Below are 15,860 nucleotides of genomic sequence, written 5' to 3' on the forward strand. Positions count from 1 at the left end.
AAAAAGCAATGCAAATAAAATAATATTTCGATAGTACTGCAGTAAATGCTAAATTATAGGTTTTTGTGTGCTTGTCAATGCATTGCGTCACCGTTCAACAGCGCGATGACGTAAGATTCGTTCCTGATTTAAATTGTTGGCACAATGTGATGACGTCATGGTCAAACGCGCTCCGCAAGGTCGCTGTCCAGTGGGCACATGCCCTTTTGCCCTTGGCGTCCAAAGTGCACCCCCTAATTCATTTGTAGCCACAATGGAGATGAAACATTAACACAAAATAATGAGGCAACAAAATAAATGTTTTGAGTAGACAAAATAGTAATTGGTTAATTTCTCATCAAGAGCTTTGAAATTTGGCTAGACAAAATGATGTCCTTTCAGGCAATCATCATTTTAATATCCTCTTTTCATTGTTCTCTAAATGAAATATTTCTTTCCATTTCCTGCATTTCAATCAATCAAGAAATTCTGCAGCGATTTTGGGATTACCAGGAAATGTTTTTAACTCCTGTTAATTGTTTACCCATCTGACAGGTGATTTTCTTTTCAACATTTCCAAAGAACTCTTTTCCATTGTTTTTATGCAATGTCTGGCATGAATTAGTCATACGTTTGCGCTTGTGGCCTCAGTATCTTCCCCGACAGTTTGTTTCGTAGCACAATTGTTTGGATTGGCCCTGATACGGGTTTGTACCAGCAAGCTAATCACTCAGCCAGACCATCAGTGGGCATATCCTGGTATTGTCTCACCGTGGCGGTCTGATGGTTGTCGCTCTACACGTACCGACTGATATTCTGCCCTTCTTGACATAACCTGATGTAGGGAGGAGGGAAAGCTAAGGGCACAATAACAAAGTGGGAAGGGCTCTCCTCAATATAAATGAAGAACTTTTGAGTAAGGCTTTTGAAATTTTTGACCCCATTTTCATTTGAGCCTGTTACGTGACACACCATGTAGAGCTCCCATTGCAGGATTTTCGGGGATTGTACGAGCATTTTTTTGTTGTCGCAAGATTTGCGGATTAGCCGATTGTTGCGCTATGGAGGTACGGTACTTTTGTTTCATTCAGGAAGTCATTTTAAGAGGATCATGGGATGAAGCATGTGTTTGTGTTTCAGTTGTGCGCCGGCAGGTGTTTGAGAGCAATTTGGTTTCTGCTTCATCTGACAGGTGGGTGGAAAAAAATATATTTTAAATTATCCATTAATGTGAATGTGCTCCCACTTTATGGCCAAAGTCAGCTGGACTCGACTCCATCTCAACCACAAGGCTACAAACTAGCCAAATTAATTTACTTCTTTTTTTTAAAATGTAAATTTTTGCTATTTGAAACATGACGAGATTTTTGTGAATGTGGTCGTGCAGCATGCGTAGCAGGTATGACGGGGCGATGCAGCCTCTTCGGACGGCACCACGTTCACACCTTCGACGGGGTTTTGTACCAATTTCCCGGAGACTGCAGCTACCTGCTGGCCGGGGATTGCAAACGTCGCTCTTTCACGCTGCTGGGTGGGTGAGCCCGTCAAAAATACTCTCGAATATTGATGGATAGGAAGAGCTACGTTTTATCTAATTGCGCTTCATTTTGGTACGGCAAAAGTAAAACGACGCACGCTGTGATTCACCCGCAGGCGATTTTGTCGGCGGCAAAAGAACCGGAGTCACGCTCTTCCTCGGGGATGTCTTTGAGTTGCATCTGTCGGTCGACGGGAGATTATCACAGGGAGAAACCAGGTAAAGCTAAACAGGAGAGAAAAACTTAGAATGTCCTGGTTCTAAATCAAAATGTCATATTTTTTCCGTTTTACAGACTTTCTCTGCCGTACGCGTCGCACTCGGTGTTTGCTGGCCAGGAGCTGGGGTTCTACAAACTGTGGAGCGAGGAGTTTGGCTTCACGGTGACCATCGATACCGCAACCAACGTCGCCTTGACGCTCACCAAACACCACGCCAACCACACCTGCGGCCTCTGTGGTAACTTCAACGCGGCGGTGGCTGATGAATACACCGCTCAAGAAGGTACGCACGCGTTCATCCGAGACCACCAAAGCTGCACGTTCCTGAGAATTTCGGAAACGCTTCGAGTCACCCGGTGCTCAGAAACAGGAAGAGAAGCTATTCCATACAGGAAAAGATAACGAGGTTCAAGGAAAAATATCAACAAAGCAAAAAGAGCAGCAGGAGATTAATGAGGAAGCTTGTCAACATCTACGCGCTGTGCGTCATTTCAGGATTCCTCACAGCGGATAGTTACGACTTTGCCAATTCGTGGGCGGTAAAGGGGGCAGGTCAAGTCTGCAGACGGGTTTCGACTCCCAGTCTTTCCTGCAACAGCTCCAAAGACACTTCGGAGGTCAGCCACACAGACGTTCCATATCGAATAAACATGATGCTTTTTTCTTATAATACTGATGAGGTATAAAACGTCTTTTCCTAGATTCTGTCCAGTTGCAGCGTATTGCAAACATCAGCCGTGTTCCTGCACTGCGCTCACTTGGTCCCACCCGAGGCCTTCCTGTCCCTGTGCCAGGAGGAGGCGTGCCACTGCGGCCATGGAGACACCGAAGACTGCTACTGTCCGGTCCTTCTCGAGTACGCCCGCACGTGTCACGCCCATGGGATGCTTTTACGGGGGTGGCAGCAGGAGAGCGAATGCTGTAAGTAAGAAAAAAAAAAAAATCTAATGCCCAGCAGAAATACTGACACTGTAATTCGCAAGCGTCTACATGTGTGTGTGTACAGTCCCCAAATGTCCCATCGGAATGCATTACAGCGAATGCACCAAGTCCTGCTCCACCACCTGCCATAGTCTCAACATCCAGGAGATCTGCAAGGAGGACTGCGTGGATGGATGCACGTGCCCCGGTAACTAACTACTGACTTTCCAAGCTTTCCTTCGTGTGTGTTAATTAGTGTGTGTACTTTTCAGCGGGTAAAGTGTTGGATGGAAACCGCTGCGTGGAGGTGTCTCAGTGTTCCTGCGTGCACATGGGGCGACAATTCCCTCCGGGTTCCACCATCTCTCAAGACTGCAACACCTGGTGAGTGGATGGACGTATTTTCAGAACGTCAACTTAGTGTGTTTTTTTTTTCCACAGCGTGTGTCGACACGGGTCGTGGGAATGCACCAACGAAGGTTGCCCCGGTGAGCGACGTGAATCGCATTTACACTGCATGATTCAAGCGTTCACAATTGTTCTTCTGCTCTCCAGGTGAATGTCTGGTGGTGGGTCAGTCCCACTTCAAGACCTTTGACAACAAATTCTTCACCTTCACCGGCCCGTGTCACTACCTGCTGGCTGGAGACTGTGCCGAGCAAGACTTCTCTGTCATCATTGAGAATGTGCAGGTTGGAAAGAAGCAGATCTGGAGAACTTTCTAAACACCATGGCTAAGATCACGTCACATAAGAACTCACAAAACATTTTTGGCAGGATAATAACTTTGCATTTTCCTTCTGTCACTCTTTGTGTGCGTGTCTGACAGCTTATTACCAAACTGTCTTTCAGTGCGCAGATGATCAGGAGGCTGTGTGTACTCGTTCCGTGACTCTCACTCTACCTTCCCTGGAGGACATGACAGTAAAGCTGAAGCACGGAGGAATGGTTTCTGTCAACGGCATGGACATCCAAACCCCAATGCATCACGGTATGGCATTTTTACGGGGAGCAGCTGCCTTTTGTCACTCAAAGAGAGTGACATGCAAGAGTGGATATGGGGGGGATACAAGAATTCGGGGAATGCAGACCTCTGTCAAGGTTTAAGCATTCAAAAGGCTATTGACTAAATTTTATATTTCATTAGGAAAATAAAACAAAATGGACATTCCTTAATCATCACCGCTTTTCAATTTCCAGGTCACTTGCACATCCAGAGATCTGTCCAGTCATCCGTGCTCCTCAAGTATGGAGATAATCTGCGTCTTGACTGGGATGGGAGGGGCCGAGTGCTCTTAAAGGTACATTCAGTCTTGGTAAGCAAGGCAAGTTTTAAAATATTACCCGCCTTTTTTTTTGCAGCTGGGCCCACGCTGGGCGGGACAGACTTGCGGTTTGTGCGGTAACTACAACGGTAACCAAGGCGATGATTTCTTGTCCACATCCGGCCTGGTTGAGGCGGGCCCGCTAGCGTTTGGTCTGTCTTGGAGAATCAACAGCGACTGCAAGTCAGCCCACAAAGTTGTGACAGATCCCTGTGCTGTCAACCCCAAAAGAGGTGAACACACACACACACATGCAGATGGTGACTCAGCAACACACACGTCAACACTGCAGTGAATCCTCCAAGACCTGCATAATTTATCAATAAACTCTAAATGTAAAAGTGGTGAAGAACTCCACCTTACAACCCAGGCTGAATTTAGCTCCTCTCCAACATGCAAAGGTCATATATATTGCTATCTTGCTATAGGCCAGGGCTTTGGCGCCATCTTGTGGCCTCATAGCGCATTACAGAAAAGTCCCAAATACATTTTGCGGTGACTCGTTTAGGATGGACGTCACAGAAATAAACAGATAGGTGGTGATTTGTAAAGCTAATCTCCAACCTGCTTTTTTTTTTTTTTCTTCAGTTCGTTTTGCAGAAGAAGGCTGCTCAATGCTGATGTCAGATGTCTTCAGCCCGTGCCACTTCCTGGTTAATCCAGCTCCTTTCCAGAAGTTCTGCCGTTATGACGTTTGCTCATGTGTGGACGGCGACCAGTGCCTCTGCTCCGCCTTGGCCTCCTATGCAGCAGCCTGCGCCGCCAAAGGGGTGCTGCTCCACTGGCGTTCTCCCTCCCTCTGCCGTAAAAACACTCATTTATATTTACACCAAAAAAATTGAGTTTCATGAGTTGACACCACATTTGATTCGATTTCAATCCTCAGAGATGGAGTGCACCAGCGGCCGAGTGTACGAAGCTTGCGGCAGCCTGTGCGAACGCACTTGCCGCTCCTTATCCGGAGCAGAGGGTGGATGCGGAGGGGAGAGAGTGTGTGAGGAGGGTTGTTTTTGCCCAGCTGGAAAGTACCTGAGCGACTCCGGAGAGTGTGTGACGGCGGACCAGTGCACGTGCCTGCATGACGGACAGCTGTACCAGCCCAATGACGTCTACGCCGATCACAACAGCATTTGGTCTGTTGGCGTATCGTAAAAATACACTCTTGGGACACTTTTTTTTTTTTTAACCGAGTGTTTTATATTTACAGTTACTGCGAGAATGGATCCATGCGCTGCAGCTCTGCAGAAACAAGCACATTGCTGTCTGATCTCTTCTACGACGACAACGACCTGGCACCCTCCAGAGGTGAAATTCAACACATTATAATAATTATATTTTGGGTGAAAGGTCACCTGTGATAAATGATAGTCAACAATATAGAAAAACATGTAGTTGAAATGAGCAAACAAAGCGACAATTAAAGACAACAAACATGTTGGTACTTTCAGAAAGGCGCTCTACAACATGTCAACCTCCACTAGTCCACGCAAAGTGTAACGCAGGTGAAAAAGGCCTGGAATGTGCCAGAAACTGCCAGAATGCAAACCTCCCCTGCGTCTCACTTGCTTGTATCCCCGGCTGCCTCTGTCCACCCGGCACAGTAGGTAGTGGGAGCTTCATGCATGCAATTGATATTCTTATTATTGTAATTTAGAAATGAAGATGTGGGTGGCAGAAAGTTGAAGTTATTCCTTGTGGAGATGAACATTTATTTGATATTTCAGGTACGCCACCATGGAGGCTGTATTGTGCCAGAGGAGTGTCCTTGTTACCATAACAACAAGCCCTATGCGTCGGGACAAAGCATACTGGTGGACTGCAACACCTGGTAAGTATTTTATTATTTTATTTTTTTTGGACAATGGTCATCTTGTTGATCGCATGACCTTTTTTTTATATGACAGCGTATGCGAGAAGAGGATATGGCGCTGCACCAAGAAGTTTTGTGACGGCGTGTGCCGCACCGTCGGGGAGGCCCATTACGTCACCTTTGATGGCCTTAAGTACTCCTTTCCTGGTCTCTGTCAGTATGTCCTGGTCCAGGTAAGACAAAGAAGTAACTGCGTGTCATAAGGGTTTTTATAAATATATTTTTTTTACTTTCATTGAACACAGGATAATTGTAATGGAGATGAGGGGACCTTCAGAGTGCTTGTGGAGAATGAAGCCTGTGGCATTGTGGGACATCGCTGTGCCAAGTCTGTGTCGGTCTACTACCAAGGAGGATTGATTGTGATGCAGAATGGCGAGGTAGCCTTGATTTTTTTTTTTGGAATGAAAAGGTTTTTTAAATAATAATAAAATCAAAACGCCATCTTGTGGCATCCTCTGGTATTACAGAAAGAGCATACAGCCCACCAAAGTTTTTCTGCCAATAGTTTAGAATAGGTTCATATGCAATAAAATTAATAAGCAAACTTATGAAGAGTAAACGTGCATTTTTATGTTTTTGTTTTGGTCTTTACCCAGGTGCGGATGAAGACCCCAGTACCACAAAACGCGCAGGTGGAGATCATCCGATCTGGTCAATTCTACACCCTCCTGCTCGGCAAACATATTTCCCTTAGCTGGGACAAGGCAACCCACCTTCTGGTCCACATATCAGCAGAATACAGGGTACAGATGTATTTACTTTTTTTTTTGTGTGTGGAGCGCCATTTTGATTCTTTATTTTTTGACTGTCTTTTTTTTTTTGTAGAACCGGGTGTGTGGTCTGTGCGGTAACTTTGACGGGAACGTGAATAATGACCTGGTCAGCAGTAACAATCAGCTGGAGGTGGATTCTTTGCATTTTGGGAACTCTTGGAAGGTTGCGCCCAGCTGTGCTGATGTCACACAGGTAATGTATATGAGTCATGTGGTTTGGAGAAGAAAAAAAAAATATATTAAATAAGTCTGGGGCTGCTTTTATGACATAAGAATGTTGCATCATATTTTTGTTTCCAGGTACCTGTTCCATGCGCCGACAACATCGTCAGACTGGTAACAGTTGAGCAGTCATGCCGCGTGCTCACTGGCCCCATTTTTAAAGAGTGCAACAGTCAAGTGAGTATCGCAGCAGAAATCCCAAAAATCTGAGATGAAAGCAAAAATAAATTGGTTTTTATATATCTACTTTTTGTACGTTGAGTAAGACAGGCTTAATTATGTTTCTTCCCTTTATGCATTTCTTTAGGTGGATGCCGAACCATACGTAAAGATGTGCACCGAGGCGGCGTGCACTTGCCCGTCCGTGGGCGACTGCGCTTGTTTTTGTGACGTCATTGCAGCCTACGCTCAAGCTTGTTCGCAAAAGGGCGTACCCGTCAACTGGAGATCCAATGAGCTTTGCCGTGAGCGTGAAGAACATCGTGGTGGTCGCCGAGTTCTTTCAGCCTGAAATCATAACACGAGTTTTCTTTATAGCGATGAGCTGTGAGGGGTTGAACCCGAAGAACCCGGCGACAGGAGAGGAGTTATGCCAGTGGAGGTACAACACTTGCGCCCCCGCCTGTCCCGTCACCTGCCAGCACCCCGATCCTCTCCAATGCGCCCTCACATGTGTGGAAGGATGTCATGCAAACTGCCCCCCAGGTGCCTTATTTTGGACCTTTTATTGAGCCACTCGAGAATGTTTTAACGCTCTTCACCTTGTTCTCAGGCCAATTGTTGGACGAGGTGGCCATGAAGTGTGTTGAGCCCACTCAGTGTCAAGTTTGCGTCCATGAGGGTCAGAGAATCTCCCACGGCAACAAAGTCATCATCAGCCGCCATGACCCCGCCCACTGCAAAATATGGTAAGTGCCAAATAGGTTTTCATTTGGATAAAAAAAAGAACTGAATTATCAATTCATTCTTTTTGTCCTCAAGTCACTGCGAAAACAACACGCTAACCTGCGAGGCTTGCACTTTGAGCACCGTCGCACCAACCCTTCCCTCCGCCGTGTTTACGACCATCCCAATGACCACCATGATGCCCGAGGGGACGTGCGACCGCGCCATGGATCTGGTTTTCCTGCTGGATGGCTCCACCGCACTGAGCGAAACCGAGTTTCAGACCACGAAAGAATTTATACTGGGAGTAGTGGAGCCCTTCCGCTTGGGCTCGGCTCACACTCGAGCTGCCGTGTTGGTTTACTACTCTGGAGTCAAAACGTATAATTTAGAGGTAGGTCGAGCCATGGGATTGTATTTTCATTCTTGAATCCAGCAGTAGCAAAAACAAAAAATCTTGTGGCATTAAAGCATTCCTTCCTTTGAACTTTTCATCATGAGTAGGTTCAGAAGTGGCTGTTTAAGAAGACCGTGCGCGAACTCCACTACGCCGGAGGTGACGTCGCCTTTTTGGACGAGGCCATTAAATATCTCTCTTACAACATCTACGACAAGAACAAACGAGAGCACGCCGGCCGCGTGGCCATCATCCTGACGGCCAGCACCAACCCTCGGCCCATGCGGCCATTCATCAACATGCTCCGCAGAAAGAGCATCACCACGCTGACCGTGGCCCTCGGTCCCGGCGTGAGCATGGCGCAGATTAACGACATCACAAAAGCTATCCCAGCGAACAGGGCCTACGTGCTGAGTAGCGCTGCCGAGCTGCCCGATCGCCTTTTAGAATTGACCGACTATCTTTGCACTTTGGGGCTGGAGCCAAAACCCAGCACGACCACCACCACTCGCTCTCCTCGACCTGAACCCATCCCTACCAAACACCTCACCACCACTTCGACCGTCCCTTCCATCCTGTCTCCAAAAACCACCACAGCGCCTTCTTCTCGACCACCGAGCAAGGAAGTGACGTTCATCATCGAAGGCTCCGATTCAGTCGGCGAGGCTCACTTTAATAAATCCCTCCTGTTCCTGGAGGACGTTATAACGCAGATGTCAGAGAACGAGGAGTCCATCCGCATCACGGTGATTCAATACTCAGTCACGGTGACCGTGGAGATCCGCCGCTGGGATTTGAAATACCAGAGGATGTTGCTGCTCCAGCGTCTCAGGGAGATTCGTTGGCGGGGCGGAAGCAAGACAAACACCGGCGCCGCCGTGGCAACTGTCTTTAACGACACCCCCACCGTCCCGCCTCCACGCGGTCCCACCCCACCGCAGCTGGTCTTCCTGGTGACGGAAAACCCGCCCACAGACACAGTGACGCGCCCGTCGATCACCAGCACCGAGACACACGTGTATCCCATCGGAGTCGGCTCCAAGGTACGGGAGGTGGACTTGTTCCCTTTCAGCTCGCCGCGGCGTCCCATGATGGTGGAGGACTACACGCAACTCAAAAAACTGGTCCACCGTGTTGTGAACATCACACGCACCACAGTCACGCCACGCTTCCCCACGCTGGTACCTGTGGTCCACCCAACGCTCGCCAGCCTCCCGCCCACAGGTAGAAACAGCACGCCACCTCTTTGCATATATAATGAAGCCTCACTAGTGTCGACATATTAAAAAAAAAAAAAAAATTCAATGTGCCAGTGCCCTGCAAGACACCCGTGGACGTGCTTTTCCTGCTGAAGTCCGGAGAACAGTTTGAAGACATGAAGACTTTTGTGAAAGCCTTCATCAACACGGTGGATGTGGGTAGGTTGAGATTTTGGCTCGCAAGTGAGAAGAAACCTGTCCTTTTAACATCGTCCCATTTCATCCGCACGTAGGTCCGAATGGCACTCAGGTGAGCGTGATCCAGTACGGCGACACCCTCACCACGGAGTTCACCTTGAGCAGGCAGCAGATCAAGTCCCGTCTCCTCGACATGGTGGACAACATTCCCGGAAGGAAAACAGCGGCCCCAGCACTCGGTAGACGATATCAAAACAGGTTAAATGCAAAAGTCATCCAACTCACCGCCGTGTGTCCGGTTCAGGCTCGGCATTGCGGTACGCCGTCCAAGAGGCCATTAAAGGAGGACGAGTAGGCGTGGCCAAAGCTGTGGTGATGATCGTGACCGACAAGTCAACCGATCAGGTCCAAGAAGCGGCCAATGAGGCACTGGCCGCAGGTAAAAAAATGACTCTGCAATCTAATTTTTCAATAATTTACGAGATCGTCTCATTCATCACTTGTCCTTCAGGTGTGTCCGTGTTCCCCATCGGCGTGGGTCCGGATTACGAGCAGAACGAGCTGGTCACTGTCGGCCGCAAACAAGACAACATCTTGCACTTAAAGAGTATGGATCAGTTACGGATGCTGCTGACTTTGGACCGGGGTTACGCAGAAAGAATCTGCAGAGGTGCCTGTCCTCGCATACACTTGGACACAGCTGAAAATAACTCAAAACGGGGCAGCATTGTTGTCCTTTTAATACTATCGCTGATTATGACGGTAGTTGTTGGCTGTGATTTGCTTTGGCTCTCAGCTGGTCCGCCCGGAGTTTGCGTTGATGACAGCGGCGCCGAGAGAAAAGTGAGTTACGCAACATCAACACATCCAGAAAAATCACTGCATTGTGCTATGATAGATTTTTTTTTTTGGAACTCTTGCGCCACAGCCTGGAGAGTCATGGCTACTGGAGAACGGCTGCCATTCGGTGCTTTGCCATCCCAGCGGAGCCGTAACCGTGCAGAACCACAAAGTCAGCTGCGATAGATTGGAGCCGCCGGTGTGCAGGAACAACATGCTGCCTGTCAAAGTCCAAGAGGCCTGCAGCTGCCATTGGGAATGCCCGTGTATGGACAACACTCGGAATGTGAACAATAAGTCACATGATTCAAATGACACGGATCGGGTTTTATATTTTGGAGAATGCTGCCCATTAAAAAAAAAAAAAATCTGATTCTTACAGCGAAAAAGGAAATTCAATTGAATAGTTGACCTGCCTGCCTTTGTTTTTATGCGTTGCCAGGCATTTGCATCGGCAGCTCCACCAATCACGTGGTGCGATTTGACAGCTTGCCACTCAGGCTGGACTCAGAGGGCCTGTGCTCCTACACCCTCCTCGCTGTCAGCGAAGGTTCGGAGGTCAAGCTCCACAACGGCCCTTGTCAGGACTCGGCACAGTTCAACCACGTCTGCATGAAAGCCATCGAGGTGACCCACGGGCCGCAAAAACTTCTACTGAAGGATGATATGACTGTAAGTGGACTTTCTCGAATTATTATTTACAAAGTCACCCCTGCTTTAAAATATTTCCTCAATCTGTGCAGGCATTAATTGGAAGAGAGGAGATTTCGCTTCCGTGGAGGCATGAGGGTCTGGAGCTGGTGCGATTCGGCGGTGTGATGATGCAGCTCAAGTCTGACCACGGCTACGTTTTGACGTTCACGCCCCAGAGCAACGAGTTCACCATCACACTGTATAATTCCAGCATCAGTGGCCGCACTGCCGGACTCTGCGGTAATTATGGATGAAATTTTTGAATAGGAATTTTGAAAAATAACGGAACTTATCCTGTTCCTCCCCAGGGGCTTGCGGAGAACAATCCGCCAACATTCTCTCCTTGCGTGACGGCAGCCCCACCTCCAACCAGATGACCTTCATCTCCGACTGGACGGCGGCCGGTGACACGGGCGTGTGCGTGCCCAAGCGCAAGGTGGTGTGCTCCACCGGGGCGGCCATGGGATGCCAGGCCCTGCGTTCGCAAGTCTTTGAGGCCTGTCACGCGCACATCCCCGTTCTGATGTTCCTCACCAAATGCGAGGAGCAGGCGTGTCAGGAGTCGGACGTGTGCGAGCTCATTTCAGCATACGCGCTCTTGTGTAGACAAAGGGGTGTGTGTATCGATTGGAGAAGTCCCCATATCTGCCGTAAGTCTGATATCTGGTCTTGGAAGTTCTTCCATCACTTTTGTTTTGAACATCAACATGTCTCCAACAGCCTTCGAGTGCCCCCCCACCATGAAGTACAGTGCGTGCCGCACGGGCTGCGTGGAAGACTGTAACAGCCCACCACCGATGCGAGGGGACTGGTCGGTCGCCGTGGGTAACGGGTCCTCCTGCACAGACACACCCACCGAGGGTTGTTTCTGTCCGAGCGGGACCGTTTTGCATCGGGGAGTGTGTGTGTCACCAGAGAAGTGCAAGCAGTGCGTGGACCATCGTGGACGCGCCTATCAGGTTAGAGTCATGAATAGTAAGGCGCTACAAAACAGAAAGCAATGTGTGTGTTGTGTGTGCGTAGTATCTGCAGACTTGGGTACCGGATGACAACCCGTGTTTGATTTGCTCGTGTTTGGACCGACAAAACGTCAACTGCACCGCTCGGCCGTGCAGCGACCTAAAAGGCGAGTACGCTCTGTTGAACTTTTTTGTGTCTTAACTTAGCCACTCATGAATGTTTTGTGTTGTGTGTGTGTAGCACCGGTGTGCGGAGCCTGCGAGGTGCTGAAGCTGAAGAGCGAATCCAAGTGCTGCCCAGAGTATGAATGCGGTACGTGCAAATAATTTGCATGAGACAGCACAACCCACTCGAAACAAATTGAGTTTAGCAAGGCTAGCAAAAACTGGGCTGTAATTCTTCATCCTTGTGGTATTTTGATTTTTTATTTTTTTTTAAATATGTCCATATAACTCATGTTCTCCCTCTTTTCAGTGTGTGATCTGTCGAGCTGTGATGTTCCCGAGGCTCCCCGCTGTGAAGATGGTGAGGTGTTGGTTCTAAAAAACCCCGGAGAATGTCAAGCCATCCACGAGTGCGGTAGGTGATCACACACCAGCGATCAACTCTTCGATTTTCACGTGGCTCTTTTTTCCCACCGCCCAGTTTGCAAGAAGGAGAATTGCGCTGTCAGTCTCATTTCATGCGGCGCCCATCGCCGGCTGACAGTCAAAAAAACAAAATGCTGCGATGTGTTCGAGTGCTCGTGTAACTGCCAGAACATCACCCGCACTTGCCCGCCCGGCTTCATCACGGCCTCCAAGACGGACGACTGCGGTTGCACCGAGATAAACTGCCTGCCGGACAAAGTAAGTGTTTCATCTGGACTCTGCCTGGCGACGATAATACCAAAACGATTATCCAACAGGTATGTGTTGTGGGTGACGTGGTCCATCCGCTAGGCAGCAAGTGGGATGAGGGATGCGAGAAATGCAGCTGCAGCCAACTCCAGGACAAGGACACGTCACTTCACATCGCTCAGTGCTCCACGCCGGTGTGCCAACGGAACTGCCCGCTGGTGAGACAAAAAAAAAATCATTTTCTTGTGGAATTTATAAATCTTTATTGATATTGATAGAAAGAATCATGGCTGATATTCAACAGGGTTCAACATACACACAATCCAGCGGAGAATGCTGCGGGAAGTGCAGAGCAACGAGTTGTGTGGAGTCGGGCGGAGAATCGCGAGGGGACGCTCTGATCGGAGGAACCCTTAGACAGGTTGACAAAAAATTCTGACCCCGATTTTCCCAAATTAAATTTGTTCGCTGTGTGTTTATAGGTTGGGGAGCAATGGGAGTCTCCTCGTGACAAATGTGTCATGTTCAAGTGCGTGAGGGTGAACGACGAGGTGTTCATCTCCTCCGCCAACATCAGCTGCACCGCCATGGAGACACCGTCCTGCCCGCTGGGATCCGAATTACGCTGCGATACGCAGGACTGTTGTCCCCGCTGCCGTTGTGGTAAATATCACACATGACACAAAAGTCAAACATCGGGGTCTACCGAAATGCAGTTGCAGTGATTTTCCAGCAGAGGGCGTACTCAGCTCATGTTGATTATGATCTATCTCCTTCACAGCTCCTTTGGATGTCTGCGTCCTCAACCACACGCTCATAGGAGTAAGGATTCTATTTATTTATTTTTTTTAATGGTTAATAATTTTGATGTGTTTTATAATGTTAAGGGGAACAACACGTGTTTATTTGTATACTGATTAGTGTGATATTTTTGTTGTTTGAATGTGTAGGCAGGGGAAATGTTGATGGTTGACTTGTGCACACAATGCGAATGCATCGTGGAGGGCGGTTTCATCAAGAAACACAGGCTCTCCTGCAGGAGAACCACCTGTACTCCTTGTCCCATGGTACATATTTCCTATGTCTTGCATTCGTACAGTGTAGCTATGTTGTGTGGAAATTAACATGTAATGGTCACCGCAGGGATACACGGAGCAGAAAGTGGAGGGCGCCTGCTGCGGACGTTGTGTCGCCACAACATGCTTTTTACAAATGCCCGATGGGAAGCGAATGAGTTTTCAGGTATGCACGCACTATATCTTAATATCTCCAGGCTACAGGAATTGTTTTTATTCTAAAAAATATTTGCTTCTATGATTACGTTTTGCTATAAAAAGGACACAAATACATAAATCTTATTTTAAGGTATCCTGTATTTGCAGGTGAACACCACAAAGGAAGATGGCTGCAACCAGTACGCTTGTGGTATCAACAGCAAAGGAGACCTGGCCCTTCAAATCCGAACGACCACCTGCCCGCCTTTCAACCGCCGATTGTGCCTCGAACAAGGGGTGCCAGAGCAACCCATACGTATTCACGCTCAAACTTCACCACTGTTTTCACTAACGGAACGATTCTGTTTGTTCTCAGGGGACCGTGAGCCAGATTGGAACAACATGCTGCGAGATGTGTAAGTAGGGCAACGACTCATTTGTTTTTAAGTCTGTTTTTAAAACGGTGTACACGTTTTGGTGAGAAGGTACAGAGTCAGAATGCCGGAGGACGGCGGGAACACTCAACTATGTCAAAGTAGACGACTGCCAATCAGAGAAGCAGATTGATTTGTACTACTGTGAGGTAAAGGGACACATTCATTTGATGATCCAGCAAAAATCACTGTAGTCCCAAAACTAACCATTCACCATCTGTCGCTCAGGGTAAATGTCGCAGTAAGTCCATGTACTCCCTCCAGAGGGCCGCGGTGGAGCAAGAGTGTGTGTGTTGTGTCGCCACGGAGACAGAGCCCGTCAGCGTTCCCGTCCTGTGTGCCAACGGAACCCACAGCCACCACACTGTCCTATCTGTCACCGGGTGCAACTGTCAGTCCAAACACTGCACCTAGAAGCCACCAGAAGTTGGCTCTCATCCTTTGGTTGTCTGTATCCAAGACAAATGTATCCACCCGTATTCAACCACACACCATATACAATAAAAATCATTCTGTTTTTGTAATTCAAACAAATGCTCCAAGGCTTTATAAGTAAAAAGCACTATATCAGTACGACAGCAGGGGCCAGCAAGGCCTCTGCTGGCCGAAACACTATCAGAAGCAATAACCCAAGTTTACAATAAATACCGATATGCTATATTCCTAATTTCATATCATTGTCTTCTTTATTATTACACTGATTATGCGATTCCATGATAGTCCTTTAGGTGGCGCAGGTTGTCTTTAAATCCTCTATTGATAACCGAAGAAGAAACAATCTGGCTGCCAATTTACGTGAAAATAGAATTTCCTGCAATTTAACAAATTACAAATATTTATCAAAATGTCATTGTTTTTCTTGAGCATCAGTCTTTTGAAAAAATTACACGTTGGTAAGTAGTTTTACAAATATTTATGTTAACTCACTGACAGCATGAGCTAAAAGAACGAATTGTTGCTGCTGTTATTATTCTTTTTCTGTGACTTTTTCCTCTTCTAGACTTTCGTTTTAAAGCCATCAAGATGTCCCGGTATGTCACTAGGACTCAAGGGGAATTAGCGGGCTGGCGTGAGCGCGCCGAGCTAAGCCCAGGGGGTGTCGGGAGCGCGTGCGGATTGTCCACCATCTCGGGCCCACGCCAGTGCGCACCTCGCGCTTCTTCTTCTTCTTATCATCATCACCATTATCTTCCATATCCACGCTGCAGCCATCTGATCGTCCACGAGCACTAGTGAGTATCCAATCGTCTCTTTCTGTGATTGTGCCCTTAAAAAAACAAAAAATGCCTATTTAGCACTTAACTTCTCGGGTTGTGCGTGTCATGTGTACTTTTAATGTTTCACGTTTGG

At 47.9% G+C, this 15,860-nt stretch overlaps 1 protein-coding gene across 1 annotated transcript; it reads left to right on the forward strand.

Annotated features, from left to right (window-relative positions):
• Positions 1–523: 523 nt before the first annotated feature.
• vwf (von Willebrand factor) lies at positions 524–15,177 on the forward strand. The gene is made up of 53 exons (XM_049723965.2): positions 524–1,046; positions 1,120–1,171; positions 1,367–1,510; positions 1,633–1,735; positions 1,812–2,020; positions 2,233–2,354; positions 2,439–2,658; positions 2,744–2,866; positions 2,931–3,042; positions 3,100–3,146; positions 3,214–3,350; positions 3,511–3,649; positions 3,859–3,959; positions 4,021–4,216; positions 4,572–4,787; positions 4,870–5,116; positions 5,191–5,288; positions 5,432–5,583; positions 5,708–5,811; positions 5,888–6,026; positions 6,099–6,233; positions 6,453–6,599; positions 6,682–6,822; positions 6,930–7,028; positions 7,159–7,315; positions 7,389–7,556; positions 7,624–7,759; positions 7,833–8,130; positions 8,241–9,357; positions 9,447–9,551; positions 9,626–9,769; positions 9,835–9,969; positions 10,042–10,200; positions 10,327–10,373; positions 10,459–10,636; positions 10,813–11,042; positions 11,114–11,303; positions 11,372–11,713; positions 11,784–12,022; positions 12,087–12,189; positions 12,264–12,335; positions 12,498–12,602; positions 12,669–12,871; positions 12,931–13,080; positions 13,167–13,283; positions 13,345–13,525; positions 13,644–13,684; positions 13,813–13,929; positions 14,006–14,104; positions 14,245–14,373; positions 14,453–14,492; positions 14,562–14,659; positions 14,739–15,177. The coding sequence occupies exons 1-53, from the start codon at positions 1,041–1,043 to the stop codon at positions 14,922–14,924; spliced, it is 8,475 nt and encodes a 2,824-aa protein (XP_049579922.1). The 5' UTR covers positions 524–1,040; the 3' UTR covers positions 14,925–15,177.
• Positions 15,178–15,860: the final 683 nt, after the last annotated feature.

The sequence above is a fragment of the Syngnathus scovelli genome, chromosome 6, assembly GCF_024217435.2.
Source record: "Syngnathus scovelli strain Florida chromosome 6, RoL_Ssco_1.2, whole genome shotgun sequence".
Lineage (NCBI taxonomy): Eukaryota > Metazoa > Chordata > Actinopteri > Syngnathiformes > Syngnathidae > Syngnathus > Syngnathus scovelli.